The following is a 25712-nucleotide window of genomic DNA, read 5'->3' as shown; positions in this document are numbered from 1 at the left end:
GTTTTGCAATCATGCAGCATGTGGGGCTGGGCCACCATCTGGGAACTATGAGCCAGGAGGCTCAGGCCGGGCTGGGAACACAGCAGCAACCTTCCTGCCCAGCCCCTCTGCGGAGAAGCAGTGCTGGGTAGGTGGGAGATCTCTGGAACCAAGAGAGCTCCTTTCTCCCTGCCAGAAGGAACAAAGAGACACCTATTAGCTCCTAACAAAGGTGTCTTCTCCTTTTTCAGGTGCCTGGCACACGGCATTGGAATAAAGAATATTTATGGAGTACTTATCATGGATTAAGTCCATTAGCTCATTCCGACCCTCATAGTTTATCTTGCTTATTTTATTGAGCTTCAGAAAAGTCATAAACAGCTTGTCTAAGGTCTCACAGAGAAGAGAGAAAGGCAGGGTATAAATCTAAAGGTATACTGTGGCCATTATAATCATGTATTGTATTCTTAGGACATGTATTAAATCATTAAGTCCAGGATGCTGGACAAGGTTCGTAGCCCTCATAGCTTCTTGCCCTCACACTTACCCCCATAAAAAGTCCTCAGACTTCCCTGTTCCTCTTTCTTCTCTGCTGGTGTCCCGCCCATCCCTCCCCCATCTAGCTGCATATAAGGTCCACCCCAGCCTGTTGTCCAAAGGGCCAGTGGGTCTCTTGTAATTGTAGCCCATCTTCATTGAGAGTGCTTCGTTTGGTAAAAACAAGCTTCTGCTTATTTGGGGATGTCATGCTCGGGGAGGAAACTTTTTACAACCTATGCCTCCCTCGCCATCACCCCAAACCCTGCTCCTCGGAGAAGTCATGATGTAGAGTTTGTATATGAAGAGTAATTAGGATGGAGGGTCTTCTGTTCCAAGAGCAAGGACTCTAGGCTCCGTTCCTGAGTCTGCCACTGGCTGCTAAGCCCTTCCACTTCCTCATTTTCCCACTTTCTACTTCTCATTTTCTCTCCCTGCACTAATCGAGATGAAAGGGTCCTCCAAGGGACATGAGGAAGAGGAAAGAGATGGTGGCCAAGTAGATACATTTGTGAGAGGGGGAAAAAGAGGTTTCCCATAAGGTTAAACAAAATAACGCACGTAGAGCATTTCGCTAGCACCTGGCACCAAAAGGTGTTCAACAGCTGTATGAAGCTTCGGGCAGAGGAAGGGTGACAGGACTAAGGATACCTGCACGGTTTCCTGGGGCTGGCTGCTGTCAGGGTGGGGCTGGCAGGAGAGTACTTTGCTGAGTTTGCCTGCAGGGTACAGTTGGTGGCATGCCATAGCTCTCAGGAAAGTGACCTAACTTGGATTTTTCTGTATGGACACAGAATTGCAAGAAATTCTCATTTGCATAGAGATGGGGAGTTTATTCTTCCTAGAAGCTGCATGTCAAGACCCAGAAGAAAGAGGCATTTCTTAATAATGATTAATCAGCTGTATCTCAAAGAAGCAAGAAAACAATTAGGGAAATGAGATACTAAGGAAACAAGGAGAAAAATAATCTCCCAAAGGTGGACCCACCCAGTAAACCTTGACAGCATTTCCTCTTATCCACCTGCATAAAAGTGACCAGCCTTTTTTGAGTGGCGAAGGGCAGACTAAGAAGACACAGGGGTGGCTGGAAGCACCTGGTGAGAGGTGAGGCGCTCCCGGGCCTCACACCGTTCTAGCCCTCGGCCCTCACTGCTGCAGAGAGGTGACCTGTGGACATTGTGTATGGCCTGGGGATTTTGTAGGACGGGGAAGGGTATGCCATGGAGAAGACGAGCCTCCTCGTACCTTGTTCTCAATAAGCAAGGATGGAGAATGAGGAAGAAGGAGGGCAGGAGGGAAGGGAAGAGGAAAAAATCTACTATTTACTCCAAGCTTTTTGTTCTAGGAGCTGTGCTGGGCATTTGATATCTTTTCTTTTTTAAAATAAGGCTTTGCCATATTAAATAGCTCTTTAAATGGAAGGAGCACGGTTGGTTCAGTGGGACTGGATCAGAAAGGCGCTCTTGTCTGTCTGGTGGGAGGGAAGCTGCTGGGATATCCAGCTGAGGCCCGGGATACCCAGCTGCTACTGTCCATGGACACTGTGGTGGCAAGGACAGCCGGCTTGAGGACCAGCCCATCTGTCTCCCGACGCTGGCTCTGCCGCTTACTGGCTGCCTACCGTGGGCAGGTGTCGTCACTTCTCTGTGTCAGTTTCCTCTTGAGTAAAATGGGGACAGAAACCACTCACCTCACAAGGTGGTTGTGAGCATTCAATAAGAAAATTGTGGGAAATGCTTGGCACAATGCCCCCCACACGTGGCATGTATGATAAACATTAGCTATTATTGTTTTTGAATCGGCTGAGATGTCTGGGCTCACCTACCCGAGCTAAGGGAGGGGAGGCATCTTTGCCCTTTGCATGAGGTCTGAGGCTCCTGGCATGGGGGTGATCAGAGGATGTCCCACTGCTTCTTAGAGTTGTCTTGTCAGAGGAAAATCTGTGCTCTCTTCCCAGTCACTTGACTTTCTAGAAGTGTCCTAGTTGCCTCAAGGTGGGTATAGAGCTATGGGAGACTTTATAGTCTTCCCTGCCAATGGGAGTCTGTTTTCCCGCTTTGCCAGAAAGAGAGGTTGGAAGAAAGAGGGACGAAGCCCTTTGACACGATGCCTGCTCCACGGTGAGGTCTTGCTCTAAAGCTGTGCCCTCGTGGGGATGATGCTGAGTTACTAAGACACGAGGCAAAATGGTTTTCGAAACAGGATTTGCTCTTTCTTGGCTTTCTGGAGAAGAGCCTGGGAATTCCGGGGAAGACTGGGGAATGGTGGTGGGAGTGGGGTCTGCCGAGGCTCACAGTCTCACATATCTTTGTAGCTCTGGCATGGGAAGCAATGGTGAGGAGTAGGTGGGGGGCTCCTCAGTTCCCGCAGCTGGCTTCCTAGTTTGTGCACAGCCACCGGTCTCTCTCTCTCTCTCTCTCTCTCTCTCTCTCTCTCTCGCTCTCACACACACACACAGCTGGAAGCCAGAGCTCTGGGCGGGCACCATGGAGGATGCTAGGCAGAGGGCTGGTCTCATCACACATGCTGTCCTAAGCCTTCTCTTGAAGGCTAAGCCCTGGGCTAGTGCTGGGGCAAGTCAGGGGAAGTGACTTTTCTCCCTGTGTCTGCATGACACCATAGAGTGGTAACATGGGAGGGACAGAGAGGACAGAGGCAGGGAGGGTGATGGGATTAGAAGAGTCTGGCCCCACCTAGGACAAGTGAGCTGCACACAGGTCTCTCACAGCCCCTGGGCTCAGTGAGTGACAGAGTGGGAGCTGCCAACTTGCCCGCCTCTCTCGCTTCAGTGTGGCTAATTCGTTGATTGGAGGTGTCTTGTGCCTCCCTTTCCCATCTTCTCCGGAAGGTGACATCTTCATAGTTGGCTTCAGACAGATGATTTTAAGCAGATACACATCGGGGGTTTATAACAAAAGGGTGTCTCCTATTTCAGGAGCAAACATTTAAAAAATGTGCTTTTAGGGTTTTTCAGATCTGTTGCCTAATTCCCAGGGCGTATTACCAACCCTGTTTTTCCTACTTAATTTATTAAAAACAATGCTTTTCATCCCTTTTGACAAAATGAGCCTGTTGAGTCATAATGGAGTGATATCCACACAAATAGACTCCCTGGAGCTTGAGAGAGCCCTGTATTGTGCTTTCTGGGGTGAAGGTGGGGGCACCGGGGGAGGGAGAGCGCTCATTCAATTGATTCAAAAAAACAGAGGAGGAGACACATGACCATGAACTCCACAAGGCTGAGGTACTGAGTCTCGTTTTCTTGGCTGCTGTCTGGCGTGCCTTGTGAGGTACAGAGGGGAGCTTGGCCAGGGGTCCCCATTGCTTTCCCCTCTCAACTGGGCAGCTGACCTCCCCCCGTTCCTGCAGGACATGAAGGCTCAGCGTGTTTCCCTCTGGCTCGTGGCTGCTATGTTCTTCCTGTGCTCAGTGCACACCCGAGGTCTGAGAAGGTGTCTGATCTCCATGGACATACACCATATAGAAGAGACTTTCCAGGAAATCAAAAAAACCATCGTGAGTATGGGTTCAGGGTGAAGGTGTGGGCAAGGGAGCGTGTCTTATTGTCCATCTTCACTTGAAGAGTAAGTTCCTTTTCGTTATCCTTTGAGTCTCAGGGGGACATGGAGTACTCATGGCTTGTGTCTGTCCTTATGTTTCCCTCCATAGCAAGCTAAGGACACCTTCCAAAATGTCACCATCCTGTCCACACCAGAGACCCTGCATAGCATCAAGGTACTGGCTTGGATCTGCTCTTTCTGTATTGTTATTTTATGGTGAAATGGCCCTGGGCTGAGAAAGATATCTCCACTCTGTCTTCTTCTCCTTCCCAATTTCTACTTTCTAAATATGCCTGGTTTCTTATTTGCCAGCTGATGTGTTCATGCACACTTGTGTCTCAGGGACTTGGAAACCCCTAGGATGGACCCAAGAAGCGCCACTTATCTACAGAGGGATTTTGGGGTGCCACACGCTCAAATGGGACAGGTTGTCTGTGGCTCAGGATGATTCTGGAAGTTTTCACGGGGCAGCCGAGAAAATGAACAGTGACTTAAAAACTGAGTTGGCTCTGGGTCAATGGATAAAGGAGGAAGGAGTCCGGAGATCAGGAAGAATGTGTGTGAGATCAGTGAATGTGTATCAGGGGACAGTGAGGCAACCAGACCAGACCTGTGGCATGAGGGTCAGGCAGGTGAGTGAGGTGAGGGTAAGAGGAGGAAGTGGAAAAATACACTGAAGTCATCTTACCAAGAGCCTTCAAAGCCAGGCTGAGCCTTGACCTTGTAACACAGCAATAAGGGGTCCTGCAGGTTCTCGAGCCAAAGACGGTATGACCACAGCATCTTTTGGAAAGACTGTCTGGTGATGTTCCTTACAATAGAAAATGTGAGGCTGGAAAGCCAGTAAAGAGATATTCCAACTCTCCAGATGAGAGGTGTTGGGTGCGTTACAAAACAGTAGGCTTACAAGGAGAGAATTTACTTTATAGAAGGCGGTCACTGAGAAGCACCCTTAAAAATGAGCATCTCCAGTCCTTGTAAGCATTGTAGAAAGATTCAGTTTTTTTTTTTTTTCCCAGATATTTATCTGCCAGAGTGTGAAAGATAGTTGCAATGAATTACTCTTTCTTTTTCTTTTGGCTTCTCTGAGCGAGATAATTCTTCTAGGCAGTATTGGGCCTGATCTATTTGTAGGAAATAGATGTAGCCACTTACTAAATACTATTCCAGCCTGCTGTATGAGAGACTCATAGGATAGCGCAGTGGGAAGGGACCTGGAGGGCTACCTATTCCAAAGCCATCATTTTCAAATGAGCAAATCGCTAGCTTGGGAGAGAAAATGACCAGTCAATGGTTGAGCCAGTGGCTGACCCCAAGCCCCCTCTGTCTCCAGATTCTTTCTCCTCTCTAGATCCAGAAATAGCTGATGGGGCAGGAGAGTCAATGAGGAGGCAGGTTTTTATCTATTTCTCCCTCCCCTCCCCTGCTCCCTGATAAAACAAAGGTGTTTCGCTTTTTGCTCCTTTGGTTAAGGGAACCAGCAGGAGAGAACAAGGAGAAGGGTTTTGCCATTGAAGAAAAGCTGCCTGTGGGGCCAAGGAGGCTTTGCTGCTTTAATGCTAATGAAGATGGACGCCCTGTCCCACTGATGCTTCATACTTCATACCCCTCCCTTCTCAGCCTGAGCTATAAACCTCCTGCCAGGCAACTCATTGGCTCTCAGTGCAAGGTGTAAATTGCTAGAAGGAAATTCAGCCCTGCCAACTGCTGAGCTGTAACCTGGGAATTCAAGCATGCCCCCCTCCCCGGCCGCCCCTTAGAGACATAGACACTCTGCCAGCTGCGGACGCACCCAGAGGTACCCATTCCTGCAGCTGTCAGTTTCCATTCTTGCAAATCTTCGCTCCATTCAAACGATCCCTGCAGTTTAAACAGGACAGATCAGGGTGATGGGGGGAGCAGAGCAGGGCAGTCAGGATAAATGTGATGTCATTACAGTGGAAGGAATTGTGCCCAGCACACACTGGGTGTGCAAGAGCTCCTGATACGTATACACGGGTATTTGTGCAATGTTGATGGGTGGGAGCAGGTACGGAGGCGCAGACCACAGCACAACAGAAGGAAGTACTTTTCCAGAAAGCTGCTCAGATGTGGATCCTTTCCAAAGGGAGACACCAAATTCCTGGAAGGGTTTAAGCTGAAGTGAGTGATGACGTGTGGGGATGCTATAGAGAGGGTTCTAGTCTGTGACTGGGCTCATTGCTTGCTGTTATATTTCCTGGCCATAAAAAAAGAAAGAAAGAAAGAAAGAAAGAAAGAAAGAAAGAAAGAAAGAAAGAAAGGAAGGAAGGAAGGAAGGAAGGAAGGAAGGAAGGAAGGAAGGAAGAAAGAAAGAAAGAAAGAAAGAAAGAAAGAAAGAAAGAAAGAAAGAAAGAAATGGCAATCTCCTTGGTGCTTTCATCATAAGTAGCTTTGATGTGGTGAGAGGACATGGATACTTTGAGACCAACATGAATTTAAAAAACTGACCTTTAGCTATTTTGTTCCTTGACGCCCTCACTCAGATAGGCTGCTTTGGTCTCTGAGATGGTAAGAGAAGATAGTCCCTGGGGCTTTCTCTAACCTGTGTCTGTAGCCCTTAGACGTATGCTGCATGACCAAGAACCTCCTGGCATTTTACGTGGACAAGGTATTCAAGGACCATCAGGAGCTGAACCCTCAGATCTTGAGAAAAATCAGCAGCATTGCCAACTCTTTCCTCTACATGCAGAAGGCTCTGCAACGATGTGTGAGTGATCACCTCAGGACTCTCTGTTCCCCGACGGCCCCAGGGAGGGTCCAGGACATGCCGATCCCACTTGGCTTGTTGTAGTGGTTCCTAGACTCAAGGGAAATCCCCTGCCCTATCAGGGAAGAACCATCCAGAACCTCCTCCTCAGGGTTTCCTCCCAGCTGATACCTCAGCAGATCCCATTTCCTCATGGATAATCCTCCTGGGGTGACCTTCTGTCAAAGTATTCCTTCTGCGACCTCAGTGCTGGCCTGTGACAGAGGCACGCCCGGGCGTCCAGGCTTATCATATGACTCTCTCTAGTTTCTTTGTCCGTGGCCCTTTGGGGTTTCCATACCCATGGACCTCTGGGTTGCTCCATCCTATAATCTATCCCTAAGGGTAGTCTATAAATTCACTGTGCTCTATTAGAAACAAACACCAGAAATGAAACCAAACCCATAAGAACTTAGACCAGGAGAAACCCCAGGTTCCAGCCCCGACCCTGTCAATGTGTGACTTTGTGGTGAAAACTCTCCCCTTTCTGTGCCTCGGATTCTAAAGTTGTCAGAAGAAGTCATGACCCCTGCCGTACTTACCTTAAGATTCATTTAATCAGTTATTTAATTCACTAATGCAGTAAATACTTAGTGCCTAATGGGGTGCCGCATTCACCGGGTGGTGATGAGGCAGATTTGCCCCCCCACCCACCCTCCTGGCCCTTCCAGTCGGGTGAACTGCAAACCCAGAAAAGCCCTGGTCAAACACAGGGCGACTCTATCAACAGACTCTTGTCCCGCTGCTCCAACCGGAGCTGACCCTCCTGAGCCACCTGGGGCAGAAAAAACGGGCTGGGTGGGAAGGTCCTCTGATGGCTCCTTCCTCCACTGGATCTCAGCAGGAGCAGAAGCAGTGTCACTGCAGGGATGAAGCCACCAATGCCACCAGAATCATCCACGACAACTATGATCAGGTAAGGGTAGACAGGGAGATGTGGAAGACGGAGACAGGCCATGGGACCCTGATGGAAAGTGTGCCAACCCTTCTGCCTCCTCTCCACGCAGAGTTGCTCGTTCCCTTGACAAGTGTTCATTGCTGGTCTTCCCAATTCTGTGTGTCCTCAAGGAGTGTGTTGGTCTTAACTCCTTGGCTAATTTCCTGGGCTCCCCTTCTCACCCCCCACCATTTCTTCTGCCTTTACATATCAGAACTAATGTATCAGAATTAAATATTGAGGGAAAGCAGGCACACCATGTCAGATAGGGGTGACACAGAGGGAGCCAAGATCCTCAATGAACACATTACCTGCTAGGTGTCACTGTGGTCGGTAACTGCCACCAGCATTCTGTGGGGATGATGGAGAACAGTGCTTCTCCCGCACACGCAATAGAGAACGCACAGCTCATCTAGAGGTAGAGCAGAACTGGTGCTTCTCACATGCGTCCTTTGGAGACTTGGCCAAAATAAAATGCAGGTTCTGACTTAGTAGGTATGGAACGAGGCCTGAGAGTCTGCATTTCAACCACACTCCCAACCGATGTCAGCGCTTTAAGAAGGCAGGAGGTGGGAGTCTGGTCACGGCCGTGCTGTGTTTGGAGAGGCTGCCCAGCATAAGTTATCACTGGCCAAGACTCGTACTGTTCTTGCTGCCGACCAGCTGCTCTCCCAAGCACGCTGCAGATATCAGCACACGTGTTCCTCACAACGATACTATGAGCCAGTATCTGCATTTGACAAACTAAGAAACGAGGGAAAACAATTTGGGTTTCCTGTTAGAAAAATAATCTAGGGTACACAGGCTCTGCCAATATAATGGATGGGTAAAAGGAAAACCTCCTGATGACTGGAACATGGGGAAAGATTTGAAAATTACACGGTCTAGAAAGGCAGGTTCTTGTGATGATTTGCCTGGTTTCAGCTGGAGGTCCGGTCTGCCGCCATTAAGTCGCTGGGAGAGCTTGACGTCTTTCTAGCCTGGATTGACAAGAATCATCAAGGACCTTCTGCGGCCTGAAGACCAGGAAGCTAACACCCGGGATGAGGGGGTGTGGGAGGGGTGTGGGGTGGGACAGCCCCTGTAAGGCTGCCTGAGGGGAGGGAGATGGGGAAGACCCCGTTTTTATGCAGATGATGGAATTCTGAAGAAACCTCTTTCCACTTTGGATTTCTTTCCTCTGAGGCTGGGGTATTGCAGGGGAAAATCTAGGTTTGGACAGATCTCCGAGTGGGGCTGCAAGCCCCCCTGGCTGGGCCCAGGCTGCCTGAAAGCAGCCAAATAGTGTGCTGTCGTATTTATAATAAACCGGTCTATGGGAAGGCCCCGCGGGCCATCGTGGCGGGAACGGGTGGGCTTCCCCCTAATTTATTGTGCGCTTGTTTATCCCGTGTCTGTGATGCGAGCCGAGCAATGTCCTGTAGTGCATATTGTACGGACTGATTTTCCTGAATAAACTCAATTCTCTGCCAGTTAGTGGAACTGTCTTCTCATTCAGCAAGGGCCAGCCAAAGACTCATAAGTGGTGATGATTAGAAGTGAAAGGCACCTTAAAGAATGCTCATAGTGGGGCGCCTGGGTGGCTCAGTGGGTTAAAGCCTCTGCCTTTGGCTCAGGTCATGATCCCAGGGTTCTGGGATCGAGCCCCGCATCGGGCTCTCTGCTTCCTTCTCTCTCTCTGCCTGCCTCTCTGCCTGCTTGTGATCTCTGTCTGTCAAACAAATAAATAAAATCTTAAAAAAAAAAAAGAATGCACATAGGTGGGGAAACCGAGGCTCGAGAGGGGTGAGAATCACTGAGTCCCAAGGCAAGTCAGGGCAGAGCAGGGCTCCGCACTGGGTCCCCAAAGCCTCCACCCAGCACCCTGCCCTCCACCTAATGATCGAGAAGATGGACGCGGGGCCTCTGACCACCGGCCTTTTGACATCACTCTGCCTCTCTCTGTCTCTGTGCCTTTCTGTCTTTGAATGTCATTTCTTTCTTACTGCTCCCAACCTAGATACATCTCCGACCCTACATTCGTCCTCCATGGGCTAGAGGTTGTGCTAGAGAGAAGGTGTTTCTGACACAGGCATGGTTGTCCTGCTGACAATGTGGGGCAGGGGCAGCCCAAAGCATGGGCTATGCTGGGTAGAGAAGTAGCCCAGGCTACAGCGGAGAGAGGCCCAAATGGGCACCATCTTCCAGAAGGACACTCCTCATGTGGTTAGCGGCAGTAACAACTGACACTAAGCACCTGCCCTGTGCCGGGTGCTATGCCGAGCCCTTTCTCGTCACCTCCCCGGGTCATCATCTGTGCTGTGAGTGGCTTCCCGAAGCGTCCTCCCTTCACTGCTACCTGAGGAAGAGATCCCACAGGGCACGCTTCCATGGACAGAACAAGGATCTCTGAAGTCAGACACGCTGGTTCCAAGCCCGTGTGACTTGGCATAAACTACTTGATGTCTCTGTCTCAGTGCCCTCTTCTGTAAAGGGGGGACAATGCCACCAATGTCAAGTTGTTGCTGTGAGCATCAGGTGTGGTGAAGCACCCCAGCCCCCCTCACTGCCTACACCCTGAACCGCACCCCCCCCCGCCCCCGCCCTGGGGAACCCAGCAGGGTTCCAGCTGGATATTGGGGGTAGAAAGTGCCAACCAGGAGCCGGGGGCTGGTGTCAAGGCTTCTCCAGCTGTGAGCTGCCTGGGGCAAGAAACTGTCTTTCTTTGGTCCTTAGTCCTCTGGAATGTGGAAAATGACCGCTTTTCATTTAAAAGCCAGAGTCATCAAGACGGCCTAGTGAGCCCTGAGATCTGTCCGCAAGGCCTCCCCAGCCTGTTTCTCTAACGATGCCCCGACTGCCTGTGTGTGGGGCTCCCTCCGACCCTGCCATCCTGACCTGTGATCTGTGTTCCCCAAACACCCCGGGCAAGCTCTCATCTTAGGGCCTTTGCACTTTGTGGGCATATATATGGGTCATGAGAGGTCGGGTTAAAAAAAAAGATCCAGCATCAAGTTCGGATGGGATGAAGTTATGAAGAGGAAGCAGAACTGTTCATTGAGGATTCCACCTTTGCAAGGTGACCTTGGGTAGACATCCATCCTGAGGAGGTTGGAGGAGGGCAGGACCAGATTCATCAGAACATTTCTGATCTTTCATGGCTGCCTTGAGGTCCACTTGAACCCAGACACCTTCCCCTTTAGGACTTTATTCAAAGGTATCTTATGGATGAACAAAACCCTCATTTCCACCTTTAGCACATCTAAGACCCCTTTCCTGCTTCCCCAGCATCCTATTTTGTTACTGTTTCCCTATTCAGGTGTAAGCTCCACGAGGGCAGAGGATAGTTTGTTTTTTTCACTGCCTGGCACTAACTAGGTGTTAAATTCTTGAGTAAATGACCTGGATGAACTTAAATGATGATAATAGCAAACATTTATATAGGGCTTTCTATGTGGCAGGCTATAGTCTAAAAAATACACATAATGTATTATAATATGAATATATTTATTTTATTTAATTCTCCCAACCATCCTCTAGCAGTTCTGAGAATGAAATAAAATGGGGGGGGGGGGGGAAAGGCCACTGCTTTGAATCCTAGCAACACAGGTAATTAAACTCCAAGGAGGAAATTGGGGCACAGAGAGGTTAAGTAAGAGACCTGAAGTCACACAGCTCCCAAGCAGCAGAGCCAGGAAACCCGGTTTCAGGATGAACTACAATGTTAGCAATGATGGACATGTGCTGAGCTCTCACTCTGTGCCAGACGCTGAGGTGAAAACTTGAGGTACCATTTCTCCTTCGTTCCTCACGATGCTCTGTAAGGTAAAGATGATTGACCAACCCAATTCTACAGATGAAGAGAGCTAAAGCTTGGGGAGTTTCATTCACACCTAGGGTCATGCAGGTGGTTGTGGAACTGGGATTCAAATTTGGGATCCTACTCCAAAACCAGAGCCCTTGGTCACGATGGAATGTCATCTTGGGCAAGCATGGAGAGAAAGCCCTTTCCCGGCATCGTGGGCTGCACCTGCCAGGTTGCAGAAGCAGTAAAAGAAGAGGAGGAGAGATGGGGCAGGAGGGGGAGGAAGGACTAGGGAAGGAGAAGATATCTCTCCCTGTCTCTTTCCTTCTGTATCTCTTGTTTGCGGGTTTCACTTTGTCCCTTTCACTGGTGTACCTGTCCTTTGCTTCCTTCCCAACTTGAAGAATGTCTCCTGATTCTTTTGTAGCCCACAGGGGGTCTGGAACAGAGTTGTGTTTTTGGTTTTGATATTGTTGTTTTTTGTTTGTTTTCTGTTTTCACAGAGCTGGTGTTTAATACGTGTGTGCCGAGGAACCAAGTATAAAATTCTCCCCCAAACCGTCCTCTCTGAGTCCTTTATGAGATGCTAGGCACCCTTGCAAACCTAGGGCTTAGCTTCCACTGCTAAGGTGCCAACGGAGGGACCCCACAGCAGGTGGCAGGACCACGGCAGGCGCCTTACATACAGGATCTCTCTCGAGTCCCAGAGAGCAGAGTCCCAGAGCACTACCCTCAAGTGAGCAGTGAAAGAGGCTGAGGCTCAGGAAGGTGGGAAATCGCATGGCTAAGGGATGGCATATGGAGACAGTAAATCCAGGTCCCATCTTCCTGGCTCCAGGGCTCTCTCCCCTTGCTGCTAGTAGAGTTCACTTTATTTTGGGCAAGACTATATAATCCGGGGCCTAGATTACTATGCCGGATGCAAGCAATGAAGATCCTTAACCCCAGACATACGAAAAAGGACCTGGACTTACTAGCAACAATTCTGTAAAGTTGCACACTAATTCATGGGCCAACACAGAGCAAAGAAGCAGAGGCCAACTTCTGAACGTGTCACATGATGTTCCTGGTCCAGCTGAGAGTCTGGACTCCTGGAGGACACTGTCTCCTCTTTCCATCTTCCAGAGCAAATCACTGGCAGCCAGGCATGCACAGGGCAACTGTCTTTTAGAGCTGTGGTCTTGCTGGAAAGATGGGCCAAGAGGGTAAGAAGATAGGCTTTTGTGTGAAATCCTGCTCCTGCCCTTACTGTATGACCTCAGGCAATCTACTTAATCTGAGCCTGTTTCCTTCTTGGTACAAATGTGGGAGAGAGCCGACTCTCAGATTATGAGGCTCAGGACATCATCTATGGTAGATATGTATAGTAGGTGTGTAGTAGGTGCTCATTAAAAATGATGGTTGTTCCTAATGATTTCTCACCTTTTCTAATTTTAGTTCTCATAAAACACTGTTGTTTTGGGAAAGCCTTACTCTTACAGGTTTTTTAAACTAGCAAGTGAGACCAGACTAAAGGTACTGGCCTCTGGATTTGCACTCCGCAAGGCGGTCAGCTGAGTCCCTGAGAGGGAATGTGCATTCATGTGCAGACAGCCAGGCTCCAGCTGTCTTCCTGAATCTCTCTGCTCCTCGGACACCCTCATGAACTCATTTTGCCTCAGTCACAGACTTATCCCAGTGCGGAACCCCTCCCTTGCCCTGGCTGGACCTTGCCTCATTCATGCCCAGCACAATCCCTGATGCCACAGATCACGGGCGATCTCTGAGGCAGATGGGACCAAATGCCCAACCAGGGGCAGACACAGACTCATTCCTGGAGGGAAGTTTGGGGACCAGCATATTGCATTTGGCCAAGGAGTTTGGGGGAGGATAACTTCTTAAAAAGCTGTTATGAAGGAGCTCTAGAGCATTCTAGAGAGAGTATCTACTTCTAGTCCTGTTTTGGAGAGCCACTTGGTTAGCCCAGTCTCAGACCTCAGCCATGAGCCACCATCTATAGATTAGGATGACATAGAAGAGACCTTCTCTATGCATGAACAGGGCTTGATCCAGGCATGGGGCCCGGGAGAGGGCTCAGAATCCAGCATTTACCACGAGGGATGTTTGCCCCAGCATGCCCCGAGTCTGGATATCTCTGATCACTTTCTTAGGTACTAAGAAGACGCTGTGCCTCGGTTTCCTTACTTGGAAAATGAAAAGACTAATCATACCCACCTTGTGGGTTGCCTGAGGATAAAATCAGTTAATATTTTACGAAGGATTCAGTGCTTGGGATTCAGTAAGTGCTACAAACAAAAGAGCCTCTGGTCACGTTCTGTTGCTGTCCTATCTCTGCCCTAACCTGGACTGAGCTTCCCAAGAACCATAGTTCCATCCCAGGGACAGAAAGCCGTCTTCCTCTCGCTCCTTCCTCTCCACCCCCGCACCACCCCCCTTTGGGTTCTCTGGGGCCTGGAGCGGTTTTCCAGTGTTTGACAAGTCAGAGATCCGTTAGTGTCCATCTCCTCTTTCCAGACTGTGCTCCCTGGGGACGGCTGCAGGGTGAATGGCTGCACTCAGTATAGGAATAGATTAACGTGTGCCTGAAGCCAAGCCAATCCCAGCTGTCTAGGCAGCTCCCTCTCGCAGGAAACCTGTGGCTTTGCTTTTTGGCTGCTTAGGACATGCCTTGTCCTCCTCGGATACATCTGCTTGGTACCCTTGTTTAAGCCTAGAACAAGGAGTCCGTTTTCCACTCTGTCTAGCTTCCCTAGCTTTGGGTTTGATTTTGCCCCTGATGTTGTCTTCTGGTCTTTAAGTCACATCCTGAAGCCTGCAGGTCAGCGCCTCCCATCCCTCTCTGGGGCCAGCCAGCCCCTTGGGTATCTTGCTCACCTAGATCCCTGCTTCCCTCAGAGCAGCACAGTCCTGAGGGTCCCGGCCACAGCACGCTGTCTGCTCTGACAAGGCCAGCCCCAGCACCTTCTCTCTTAGGCAGAGAGTTCTCAGTTTTTTTGGACCAGCAGCTCTGGGATCTGGGAGAAAGGACTCAAGACATACTGACTTCACCTCTTCCTCACCTCCTCAGTGTCTTGAACAGATCCACACCCGGCCCAGGAAGGGTGCGGTGGGACTCTGGAGGGGGTGCTCTGAGTGCAGACGACGCCCACTGGTGGTGACCTCGGGAGGATGGCGCTGAGGCAATAGGATTATGTCTGGGGAGCTAGAAATGATGTCTGAGGGGACAGTGTTGGGATAGCAGAGAGCTTAGTCTCTGTGGGCAACCGGTGCCTGAAAAAGGGCTTTGAATCTAGTTAGGGAAATGGATTGGTAAGCAAGACAGCTGAGCTGCTGTGAACTGTGCAGTGTTGACCTCAGCATCACCAAAGGAAACTGGTCATTGGTTCTTAGAAATGGAAGATCTCAAAGGGCCGCTTCTTCAGACTGATGTTTACCATTCATGGCATTGACCCTTTTCAACGTTCTGCGATACCTCCCTACCCCACCCAACACCCCCAGGAGGACCCTCCCTCAGGTACAGAAGCACCTTCTGCTTCAGAAACTTTGTTCTAGCTATCCCACTGCAAGGAGCAAGGGTCCTTCTGCTCCTGCCACAGCCTCTCCATCCCCAAACCTCACAAAATCATTAGTTCTTCAAAGCCTTGCTCAAACCGGGCTCTCTCCAAGAAACCAACTCAGATAAGAAGTAATCTCCATACCCCACCCCCTCCTCCAAACCTCCAGTGGCTATGATGAGCACAGACTCTGCATTTTCTAGGAATGTCCTGATAACAACCTCTCCCATCATCTCCATAAATAACCTCCTCCTTCTCCCACTTCATGTCAAGATTGGGAATGTGTGATTAACATACCAGTGGGTCTTTGCGCCTGCCATTAGAGCCAGGGATCTCAACCCTCTGTGTGCTCTGGACCTCCTTGGCACACAGCAAAGCCTATGGACCCTACTCAGAATAATATTTTTAAATGCATAAAATAATACATAGGATTATAAAAGAAATCAATTATATTAAAATGCAGCTATCAAAATACAGAATAACAACAGGTAATATAAAATGAATATCCTTTTTTATTAATGCATTAACAAGAGAGAGCAGACAGGCAGGCCTAAAAACTACTGGCATTTCTAAGTAGTGATGAGTAAAAATGATATTTTGAAGTGTCTGAAATAACTGTAATGTGATACAAAAATATTTGTGATTTCTATCAAGTGACAAAGTCACAAGTACTGCTAATACTCTTCTGGTTTGTATTTATTTCCTATTCTCATAATCAAAGAAAATGCTAAATTTTGATTAGAGGTTAGGGAAAAGAAAAGATATGGGTTTTTTCCATCCAACTTCTCCCAGGTTATGATCTCCCATATTAAAGGCTCTGTTCCCCTACAATGCTCTGAGTCCCACAAGAGGTCCCAAGACACAAGTCTTTTCACTTGGGTGCTCTGGGGTCATCCAGCTCAGGGCCCACACCTGGGAGTCTCCATGCTTGTTGGTGGAACTAAAAGGCAAAGAATTACATTCATCCCTGTTCTTCTAGATGAGGAAACTTAATTCAAGGCCACGTCTGGACTTTTGTTCCCAGAGTCCATGTCAAGGGGAGGGCTTTCCCAGTGGTGCTCACTTGCAGGCAGAGGCTGGGAGGAATTAGTCAACTCTGGGATCAGCTATGTCAGAGGAAATCTCAAGAGAAAGGGCGGCAGCAAGTCAAGTTGGTTAAACAGAGCAAGATGGAAAGACACAGGAAAAGGAAATGACGTTACCCATTTTGCAGGCTTTGAGGACAGGGAACTGAAAATGTACTCTTCGGATAGCGTCAGCTGCTCCGCCCATCCCCACCCCGCAGGGGGGTAGCGCGGAAGGGACCAGAGGCTGCAGGCCTGGGAGTGAGAACGGTCTCTACGTGCCCATCCAGGGAGCTGAACTTCTTCTTTCAGCAGAACCTGAACACCCAAGCGTTTCCCTCCAAGGTGATGCAACTGGGCTGGAAGCCACGTGCCAGCAGCTGTGACGCTGGTGTAGACACGGAAAACCCTGAGCTACAAATGCAGTACGTGCCTTGGGAAAAAAGGAGTGGCTGGGTTTAGTTCTTGGTTTCTAGAAAATTGTTTCCTGCCCAAAAATGGCTTGGTTAGGAAGCTGAACTTATGTCATAAGAAGGGATTTTTCTTTTCTCTTCTCTGCCAGGCTTATCTTTACAATTACACTGGTTGGCTGAGTATATGCTGACGCCCAGTTTTAAAACCCTATTTCCTAGAGTTAGCTGGATGTGCTCATGAATGTGCCCCCCACTTCTTCACCACAGCCACACCATCTGCCAAGTATTTTTCTGATCACTCACAACGTGCCGAGCGCTTTGCTGCGCAGGAGGACCTCACGGCCAGTACAGTCACTACCACACCTCCTCCCCCGCTCTGAGACCCTTCATGACTCCTTATTGCTTTAGGGAGGGGGGTGGTGAGGACAAAGAATCACAGAAACAAAAGGCAGAAATGAAAAGGACTTAAATCATTTAATTAATTTCTCCATCATTTACAGATGAGGAAACCGAGATCCAGAGAAGATCCAAGACCACGCAGTGGGCTGCAGGTAAAGCCAGAGCCAGACAATCTCTCTCTAGATTCCTAGTCCAAGTTCACATTCCTTGGCATGATAACTGCGATGATAGAGCCGTATTTCCAGTTTGGTCTCCCATCGCCCCTCTATACGAAATCCAGCTCCAGCCAGGTAGGCCGTTTGCTAGTCCTCAAATACGTTGTGAGCTTTGCTGCCCTAGTCATCTCTGTCCTGAAAGCCCTTCGTTGGACCCCAGTTTTTCTAGCAGTTTTTCTAGTTGGCTTATCCAATCACATTGCTCCTTGCTGCAAGTCTTCATAACTCCTTGCTTTTGGGTAAAATCCAAATTTCTTAATATGGCCAATATTACTTCTGACCTCAAGACCAGCTCATCTTCTACCCTCATCTCACCATCCTCCTATCCCTGTCTGATTTCAGGCCATTTGGTAATGACTAATTATTCTGTGTGTCTCTATTTTTAGTTTCAGCCAAGCCTGAGAGCCTGTGGCAGGATTTAACATAAAGAGGACATGAGGGGCGCCTGGGTGGCTCAGTGGGTTAAAGCCTCTGCCTTCCGCTCGGGTCATGATCCCAGGGTCCTGGGATCGAGCCCCGCATCGGGCTCTCTGCTCAGCAGGGGAGCCTGCTTCCTCCTCTCTCTCTCTGCGTGCCTCTCTGCCTACTTGTGATCTCTGTTTGTCAAATAAATAAATAAAATCTTAAAAAAAAAGAGGACATGATTTTAAATCAGTCTGTTCATCTACTAGGTCTCAGGTATTAACTGAGCACTTACCAGGAGGTCATCGAGTGTTGGGACCACAAAGATGAACAGGGAGCTCTCAGGCTGGTGAGAGATCCAGATACGCAACCAAAAAACCTGCAATTTGCTGTGAGAGGTACAGAAGAAGTAATATGCAAGGCAGAGTGGAGGTCCACAGGAGGGAGGGACCAATTTTGCCCTGGGAAATGGGGCTGGGGGAGAAGAGAGAGAGAGAGAGAGAGAGAGAGGTTAGGGTGAGGCAAGGGCAGTTTTATAAAGGAGAGTTGAATTGGTGTCTGTTCAGAGAATGGAATGGAATCTATTGGATGGATTTTAAGAGAAGAAAGTACTTCAATGTAGGAAAATGAAAGACTCAATTATTAATTAGAATCAGGATTGCATAGGAATAAGTTTAGTTAATCATTACAGGTAACTTCAAACAAAACAATTGTGTTCTTCTTGCTTAAAGGAAAGGAATTCACAGGCATGAGAACAGCTTATATTTTCTGAAGCTTTGGGCTTCAAGTATTCTTGTCAAACCATGGTTCTCATTACTTTAATCACCGTCCTGGATGATCATGAGAAATGGTCTACCTAGCAGCAATGATTAAAAAACAGACATGAGGGGCACCTGGGTGGCTCAGTGGGTTAAGCGGCTGCCTTCAGCTCAGGTCATGATCCCAACGTCCTGGGATCGAGTCCCGCATCGGGCTTCCTGCTCAGCAGAGAGCCTGCTTCTCCCTCTGCCTCTCCCTCTGCCTGCTGTTGTGCTTACTTGTGCTCTTTCTCTATCACTCTGTCAAATAAATACATAAAATCTTAAAAAAAAAACAAACAGGCATGAGCTCAAGAGATATTTAGATTGGATAATCACACATATTTTCAATATTTATCAAACATTACAATGAAAAATTATGGTCTTCATTTTCAAGGAACTTTAGGGAGACATTAAAAGACATTTTAAAAAGAGTGCTCTGAGCCAAAAGGTAGAAGAGCAAGGAAGCAGAGTGGCGTTGAATGTCAGAATTGGGATGGATCTTATCCGTTACCTATTACACTGCTCTCATTTGTACGTAAACAGATGTGTAAACAAATCCAGAAAAATGAAATCATATGGGAAAGTCATCCTGTAACCCTTGGAATCCCTGAACTCAAATACAGGACCCCGGAAGCTTAGGTATTAAGAAAAGAGCCGAAAAGGAACGTATTACCATCTCTACCATCTTGACAGTTGTCAAAGCTTTGTATATAGTTAATCCCAGGTGCTTTGATTTCATCTTACCTGGAAGTGTGGTTCCACTTGATGGATTAGTCCCTAAGACAATTTTTCAGTGTCATTGGGGAGGAAAGTCTAAGGCTTATGAAACAGAGGGCAAAATCAGACTCTCTTACGTTCCAAAGAAAGGCCTGAAATTGGAAGTCAGAGAAGGAAGGGATTTGCCTGGCCTTGAAGAAACTGGGTTAAAGGGAACTGGATTCAAAGGAGGGGGTTGGGGTGCGTGGCTGGTTCAGCTGGTAGTGATGAGACGCTTTATCTTAGGGCTGTGAATTCCAGTGAATAAGGGACAGGCGGGGCTAGGTAGGGAGAGGTAGATAGGGGACTATGTGATCAGGCTCTCAGAAATCCCCAAAAGGGGGGAATTTGTGGAAACCCGAGATAAGGGAACAAACCGGGCCACCCTGCCCTAGGCATGTGGGGTAGGTGTCTTGTTTTATAACAGCCTCCTGTGACCAACAAAGAATAACCAGACGCTGAAAAGAAGTGAGCCATTAAAAATGTTATCATCAGTCCTTACTCAAGCCAAAACATCACAAGAATGGTAAGGCCACAAGCTCTCCGGTCAGTTATAAATTAAAGACTGTCAGTGGAGGCCCTTGTTGGCAACCCTGTTGGAACCCCTTTCACTCTTGATTGCTTTTCCTGTATCTTCAGGAACTGTGTGAATAGTGTATCTTCGCTTAATAAAACTCTATCGCTTTACTCTCTCTCCGTTGTCTGAGAGGGTCATTCTTCCACTCTGGGAGACAAGGACCTTGCTCTCCCGCTTCACCAGCACCACGCTGGATGTGCAGATTATTTAAAAATAAAATCTTAAAAAATAAAAATTAGAAGAATAAAGGAGGGGACAAAAGCACCTCTTGGAATTCTCTTCCAGTTCTGTAATTCAGGGATCTTTCTTGCCCTGATTACCATCTCACCTTCCTTCTGGAAGGGACCCGGGAAGGAAGAAACACATCTTTTATCTAAAAACTATAGCCAGTAGTCTTCTAAGAAGGCTTCTTTAGGAGGAAGGTGTTGAGGTAACACAGCCTGCAATTAATCTGCCTTGGGATGGGAGGAAGTGCAGTGCCACCAGAGAAATCCCAGGGGCGTTTCAGACCTCACCTTTGGGAGCTCACTTCCTTTATGTGACATATATAAATCCCTGGAAGCCTCCTGACTTGAGACAGACTCCTAGGAGACCAGAAGCAGCAGCCTTTCCTGAACTCCGGTAAGAGAGCTCCCTTTATCTACACTATTCACACCGTTCTGGGATCAGGGTGGTTCTCCCAATCATTCACCCAAGTGTGTTCAGGGCCACATCTAAAGGAGCCTTTTCCAGGAGGACAAAAATACCCTAAGGATAGAGAACTGTCATGTTTATCTTCTCACACCAGTACCTAACGCAATATTTAAGATACTGTTCAGTAAATGCTAATCAAACCGTTGAATTTAAACTATATTTACTATACGCCCTCTATGCTCAAGGCAACGAACATCATTTTCTTTTTTAAATGAATTGATTACTCGCTATATTTTAGATGTATAAATCATGCTTCATTTTCTTTAAATGTCAAAACAAGTTTCTGGGGTAAGTGGTTACCACCACCGTTTTGGGGGCTAAGAAAACAAAACTCGAAAAGGCAGTTTACTTGTCCAGGGTCACGTAGGTGTAGGGTGACTAAAGCGTTCAGGTTTACCTGTAACTTTTCTAGTTTTCAAACTGAAAGTCTTGGGTCTGGGAATCCCCCTCAGTCCTGAGCACACTGGGAACAACCTACCTTGATGGGAACTTATAGCCAGTATGTCTCAGCACGCCACTGTCAGATTCTGCCTTTGTTTAAAATGTTGATCTGTTGTTCATCGCGGATTTTTTTCATTAATTCTGATGTTGCATTAACATATTACTTATCTGGATTATGGAGACTTTTGGTGCGCCCTTAAATTTTGTGCTTGACGTGAGCACTTTGTTCTCCTCACCCTAATCTCAGCCCCCTATAATTTCTCTTACAACTCAGAAGTTTTGGGATAGGAGCAGCCTATCTCAAGAAGAAATGAATTCCCTTCTTGCCTTTCTTCTTCTTTTGGGGGTGTCTGGACAGCGCCAAGCGTTGCAGAATGAGGAAAGAGCCCCCCTCTTGCATTCCTCTCAGATGTGCCTGACTATAGTCTTCCTGTAGAGGGTGCTGTGGAGCTCAGCCACCTCAGGAAGGAGAAGTGTTAGGTGTAACTGGGCTAATTGCCCATCAGATCTCGACTTTCCCTGGCAGTAGGACTATTATGAAATCACTGACTTTCTATTTGCCTTTGGGGCTGAAGTAAATCTATGATCCCCAAATAACCAACCTGATCCCAGACAAATACCAAACAGCTAAGCTCTTCTGCCCCTGGAGGGCAACCATAAAATCCATAGACAGTTTCCCCCAAGTGTTTTTGCTGGCTCAGCAACAGCTTCTGTGAGATTCTGTTTTCCTGCAGTTCCCCTTCGGGCTCAAGGGGACCAGAAGAGTGAGCTACATCGGCATTCTGGAAGGGAAGACGGTATACGTCAATTCGCCAAAACAAGTTTTAACATTTTCCCTGAAATGTAATCCTCTACTCACTGCAAGTGCCTGCTGTTCCAGGACTTACCTGCTGGGCAATGACGATGGGGCTGGGATGGGGACAGAATAAAGGAGCCAGGACCTGAAACACCAACTCACACTGAGACCTTGAACAAAGACCCAGGGTCTTTTCTTCCAGGAGGCTCAGCTACTTTTCTTAGTAAGTTAAAGGAAAGGGCCGGACTGTTCAAAGCCAGACAAAGCTATTGACTTTCACCAGGGGACACCTGGGGAGGGCATGTCCCTGGTGACTGAATTGGCTTCTTAAGACATGATGTTGGGAAAATTAGGAAGTCATTCTCTTTCCTTTGAATTCCTAGCTCATTTGGTCTTCAGATTCTGGCACAAGATGAAAGTTTCTGGTCTTCCCATCTGCCTTCTCTCTGCTGCATTTTATCTCTTCTGGACACCTTCTGCTGGGCTGAAGACACTCCATTTGGGAAGCTGTGTGATCACCACAAACCTTCAGGAAATACGAAATGGATTTTCTGAGATACGAGACAGTGTGGTAAGTGAGGGAGGCAACCCCTTCCTGTTCCAGTGGCTGTCTCTCTTCTTCTCTACTTAACTTTCTCTGTCCTCTGGCAGCCCAGCAGTGTGATCACAAAAAGAGATAGGCTGGGGAACTCCTTACCAGGAGGGTGTGTTCCCAAAAAACAGCTGTAGTTCATAATTTAAGAGTGTTTTGGAAAGGGACGCTGTCTGCTGAGCTGTGTGGCAGGGAGAAGATGAGAGGTCTTGATGTCTAAGACCTGGCAGTCGTCACTGACCCATCCTTTCTTGTCTTGCTTTCTTCCATTTAGCAAGCCAAAGATGAAATCATTGATACCAGAATCTTGAGGAAGACTGAGTCTTTGCAAAACACAAAGGTATGTGCTTGGTCCATAAAGTTTTGGGAGGAAATATGAATTAGAGGCATGTGCATCACTGGGTCTCATCCCTGGATGCTCTCCCCCCACCAAAATACTGTTCTTCTTTGTAGCCTACAGATCAGTGCTGCCTCCTCCGCCATGTACTGAGACTCTACCTGGACAGGGTATTCAAAAACTTTAAGACTCCTGACCATCATATCCTCCGGAAGACCAGCAGTCTTGCTAACTCTTTTCTTACCATTAAGAAGGAACTCCGGCTCTGTGTGAGTAAAAGTCTTGGGTTAAAAAGAGTCCATCGCTGCAAACAACTTCAGTGGCTTGGCAACTAAGTTCTTTCTTACTCCCATTTAACAGGTAGAAATACTGAGTCCAAAAGTTCTCATAATCTGTGTTGTGCCATGTAACTAGGTAACTAGTCTACTAGTTTTAGTCTACTAGTTTTAGTCTACTAGACTCAGTTTTACTGACTTTTGGGTATATGCTCCATGCCAAAATGCTATTGAATATCCAGGATAATTATCTACTATCCATGAAATAACACTTTTCCTGTAGGTGAAAGATCCTACAATATATTAGTGTATCCTGTGTCCTGGCAACCACTCAGCAAAGCCATTGAACTCAATATCAAGATAGCGTCTGAATAGGACATGGAGATCCAACAAAAAGCTCCAATTTAATACTACAAAGCTGGCCTCTTCTTCTAGCTGATGATTAGTTTTCTGATCCCTAATGATGAGATCTAAAAAGACTTTTCTATAAGAATGGAGTATGAGCAAGAATGCAGATGAAAGAACAGAACTCCCCTTACTTCACGGTAGTAGCAAGGGCAGAAATCAGAGTCTTTAATAAAACCTATTATTCTGTGGCATTCTTTTCAGCATGCCCATATGACATGCCCTTGTGGAGAGGAAGCAACAGAGAAATACAGCCAGATTCTGAGTCACTTCGAAGAGGTATATGCAATTTTGGCCTTGGTTGGGATGGGTGTGTTTTCTGGGACTGAGATCACAGATGGGTGGAATGGAAAGTCATACTGGTAGAAATCCTGTAGCCCTCAGTAACCCTCTGAGGTCATGTGGACCACCCCTCTGCTTTAACCCAGGGGATACTCATCCAGACTCTAGAAGGATGCTGTCTCTAGAAGCCGCTCTGGGATTCAAGAGGGAAGGGCCCTAATTCCATCAAGTCACTCCAGGGACATCTGGATCTTCCAGCTGTTCAAATAAGAGGCAATAGTTTCCCAACATTCACACACTCACACATACCCTCAAAAACACTCAATCTCAAACTCACACATGTCCATATGTGGATATACGTATTATTTCTCATCTTGGTGCCTTTGCACATCTGCCAGGAAGGCCTGGAGTCTACTCCGCATTGACTAATTCCAACTCATCCTTTAAGACTCATCCTAGGCATCACCTCCAGGAAGGTACTGACTACATCTCCCAAAATTACTTATGTCTCCTGTCATCCCGTGGGGGCGCCATCCTCTATCCACCCCACTACATTTTGGTTGTCTGCTTCTGTCTCCCTCGCTTGCCTGAATTCCCTGTCAGTGGGCCTTGTGCCATTCATCTCTGAATCCCTGGGCAGCCCAATGCTTAACACAATAAATATTTGTTCATCTGAAGTTGCACAGTAGCAAACATTACACACACACACACACGCGTGCGCGCGCGTGCGCACACACACACACACACACACACACACACATCTTTCTTTAAAAAAAAAAAAAACAGCCTAAGTACTTTGATTTCTGATTCAAGAGGCCTGAGTTGTAGTCTGAGTTCTGCTCACCCCCTAGGCTTCACTTTCCCTACATAATGGACCCCATGATTTTCCTTCCTCTTGTGAGATCCCAAGATCCCATAACTTCCTTCAAGGTCTCCGTCTTGAAAAGGATACTGTGCTTACAATCCCCTGCGGACCCACCAAGGAAAGGAGAGGATTAACCCGGGAGCATGTATTGTCTGTTTAGGAGATGCTCACCACAGAAGTGTGTGTCTTTCAGCTTACGCCTCAGGCCGCAGTGGTGAAGGCTTTGGGAGAGCTGGACATTCTCCTGCAATGGATGGAGGAAATGAAATAGGAGGAGAGTGATGACCTTACTGACAGTGGTGCTGGCCAAGCATCCCAGTCCTTGGTACCAGTGGAAGCATGGCCCCAAACCATCATCTCGGCTGCTGCAGAATCTAGTGCTGGTCACCATGTATATATTATTTATTTATTTATTATTTGCTTCCTTATTGTGGTTGTCTCCATGTTTTCCTACTCTTAATCTAGCTCATGGTTTTATAAGATTTTGATAATATTTTTTTCTACTGTTGGGTGTATTTATTAGTTAATGTATTTATTTATTTTTGCTATTTAACTTATTTATTTTTATTTGTGAAGATAAGACTCATTAAAAAGTTCACGGATTATATTTATAACCTGACGATAGGTTTTCATACAGGTTTTTGTACAGGAAACAAACCCTCTAAATTCTAAAGGGGTGGGTGGGGGTGTCATCCATTTTATTAAATTAAGGACATGTTTACTGACTGCCAAGACTCTGTGAGATATTTAAAAGTGAACTAATGGCTACTAAGTGTGGGTTGTGGAAGAAGTTCTGATGTGAAATTGCAGACTTCTCTTATATTTATTAACCGCTCCCACTCAGCTCTCCATCCTCGAACATGCTATGGAATGCTGTATGGCCAAAATGTATTTCTACAAATAAAGTTTTCTTTGCGTAATATCTTCATGGAGTTTGGAAATGCTTCAGGAGTAAAAACAATGGTGGGGAGACCTTGAATCTTTTATTACCTTATTACTTCTTGCACTTTTGGGAAAGAAAGATGCCAATGGGAACCTGGCTTTCTTTCTCCTATTGAATGCATTCCCAGCTCTATGTCTTCATTGACTCATAGCTCTGATCCCACAACTCTGCCCTCTACATAAAGGGTCTGTGACTGAGTGAAGGGCTTCAGTCTGCTTTCACCTTGTTGGCTTTGAGCACTGTCCTCTCTGCACCTGGTTTTCTTTCTCACCTTGTGTCTCATACTTTAGCAATCAAGAGTCTTGATTTCAACACAAATTACAATAGGCAGAAGGCTCA

At 47.4% G+C, this 25712-nt stretch overlaps 2 protein-coding genes across 2 annotated transcripts; both read left to right on the top strand.

Moving 5' to 3' along the window:
• The first annotated feature begins 3888 nt into the window (after window positions 1–3888).
• On the top strand, window positions 3889–8800 carry IL19 (interleukin 19). Its single transcript, XM_047705679.1, has 5 exons — window positions 3889–4032; window positions 4186–4251; window positions 6652–6804; window positions 7685–7759; window positions 8705–8800. Exons 1-5 carry the CDS (start codon window positions 3889–3891, stop codon window positions 8798–8800), a joined length of 534 nt encoding a protein of 177 aa, XP_047561635.1.
• Window positions 8801–21817: 13017 nt separating this feature from the next.
• IL20 (interleukin 20) lies at window positions 21818–24749 on the top strand. The gene is made up of 6 exons (XM_047705651.1): window positions 21818–21897; window positions 22058–22245; window positions 22541–22606; window positions 22720–22872; window positions 23488–23562; window positions 24624–24749. Exons 2-6 carry the CDS (start codon window positions 22087–22089, stop codon window positions 24699–24701), a joined length of 531 nt encoding a protein of 176 aa, XP_047561607.1. The 5' UTR covers window positions 21818–21897; window positions 22058–22086; the 3' UTR covers window positions 24702–24749.
• Window positions 24750–25712: the final 963 nt, after the last annotated feature.

The sequence above is a fragment of the Lutra lutra genome, chromosome 15 (assembly GCF_902655055.1).
Source record: "Lutra lutra chromosome 15, mLutLut1.2, whole genome shotgun sequence".
Taxonomy (NCBI): domain Eukaryota; kingdom Metazoa; phylum Chordata; class Mammalia; order Carnivora; family Mustelidae; genus Lutra; species Lutra lutra.
The sequence above is the reverse complement of the archived record's forward strand: the minus strand, read 5'-3'. Positions and strand labels throughout refer to the sequence as shown.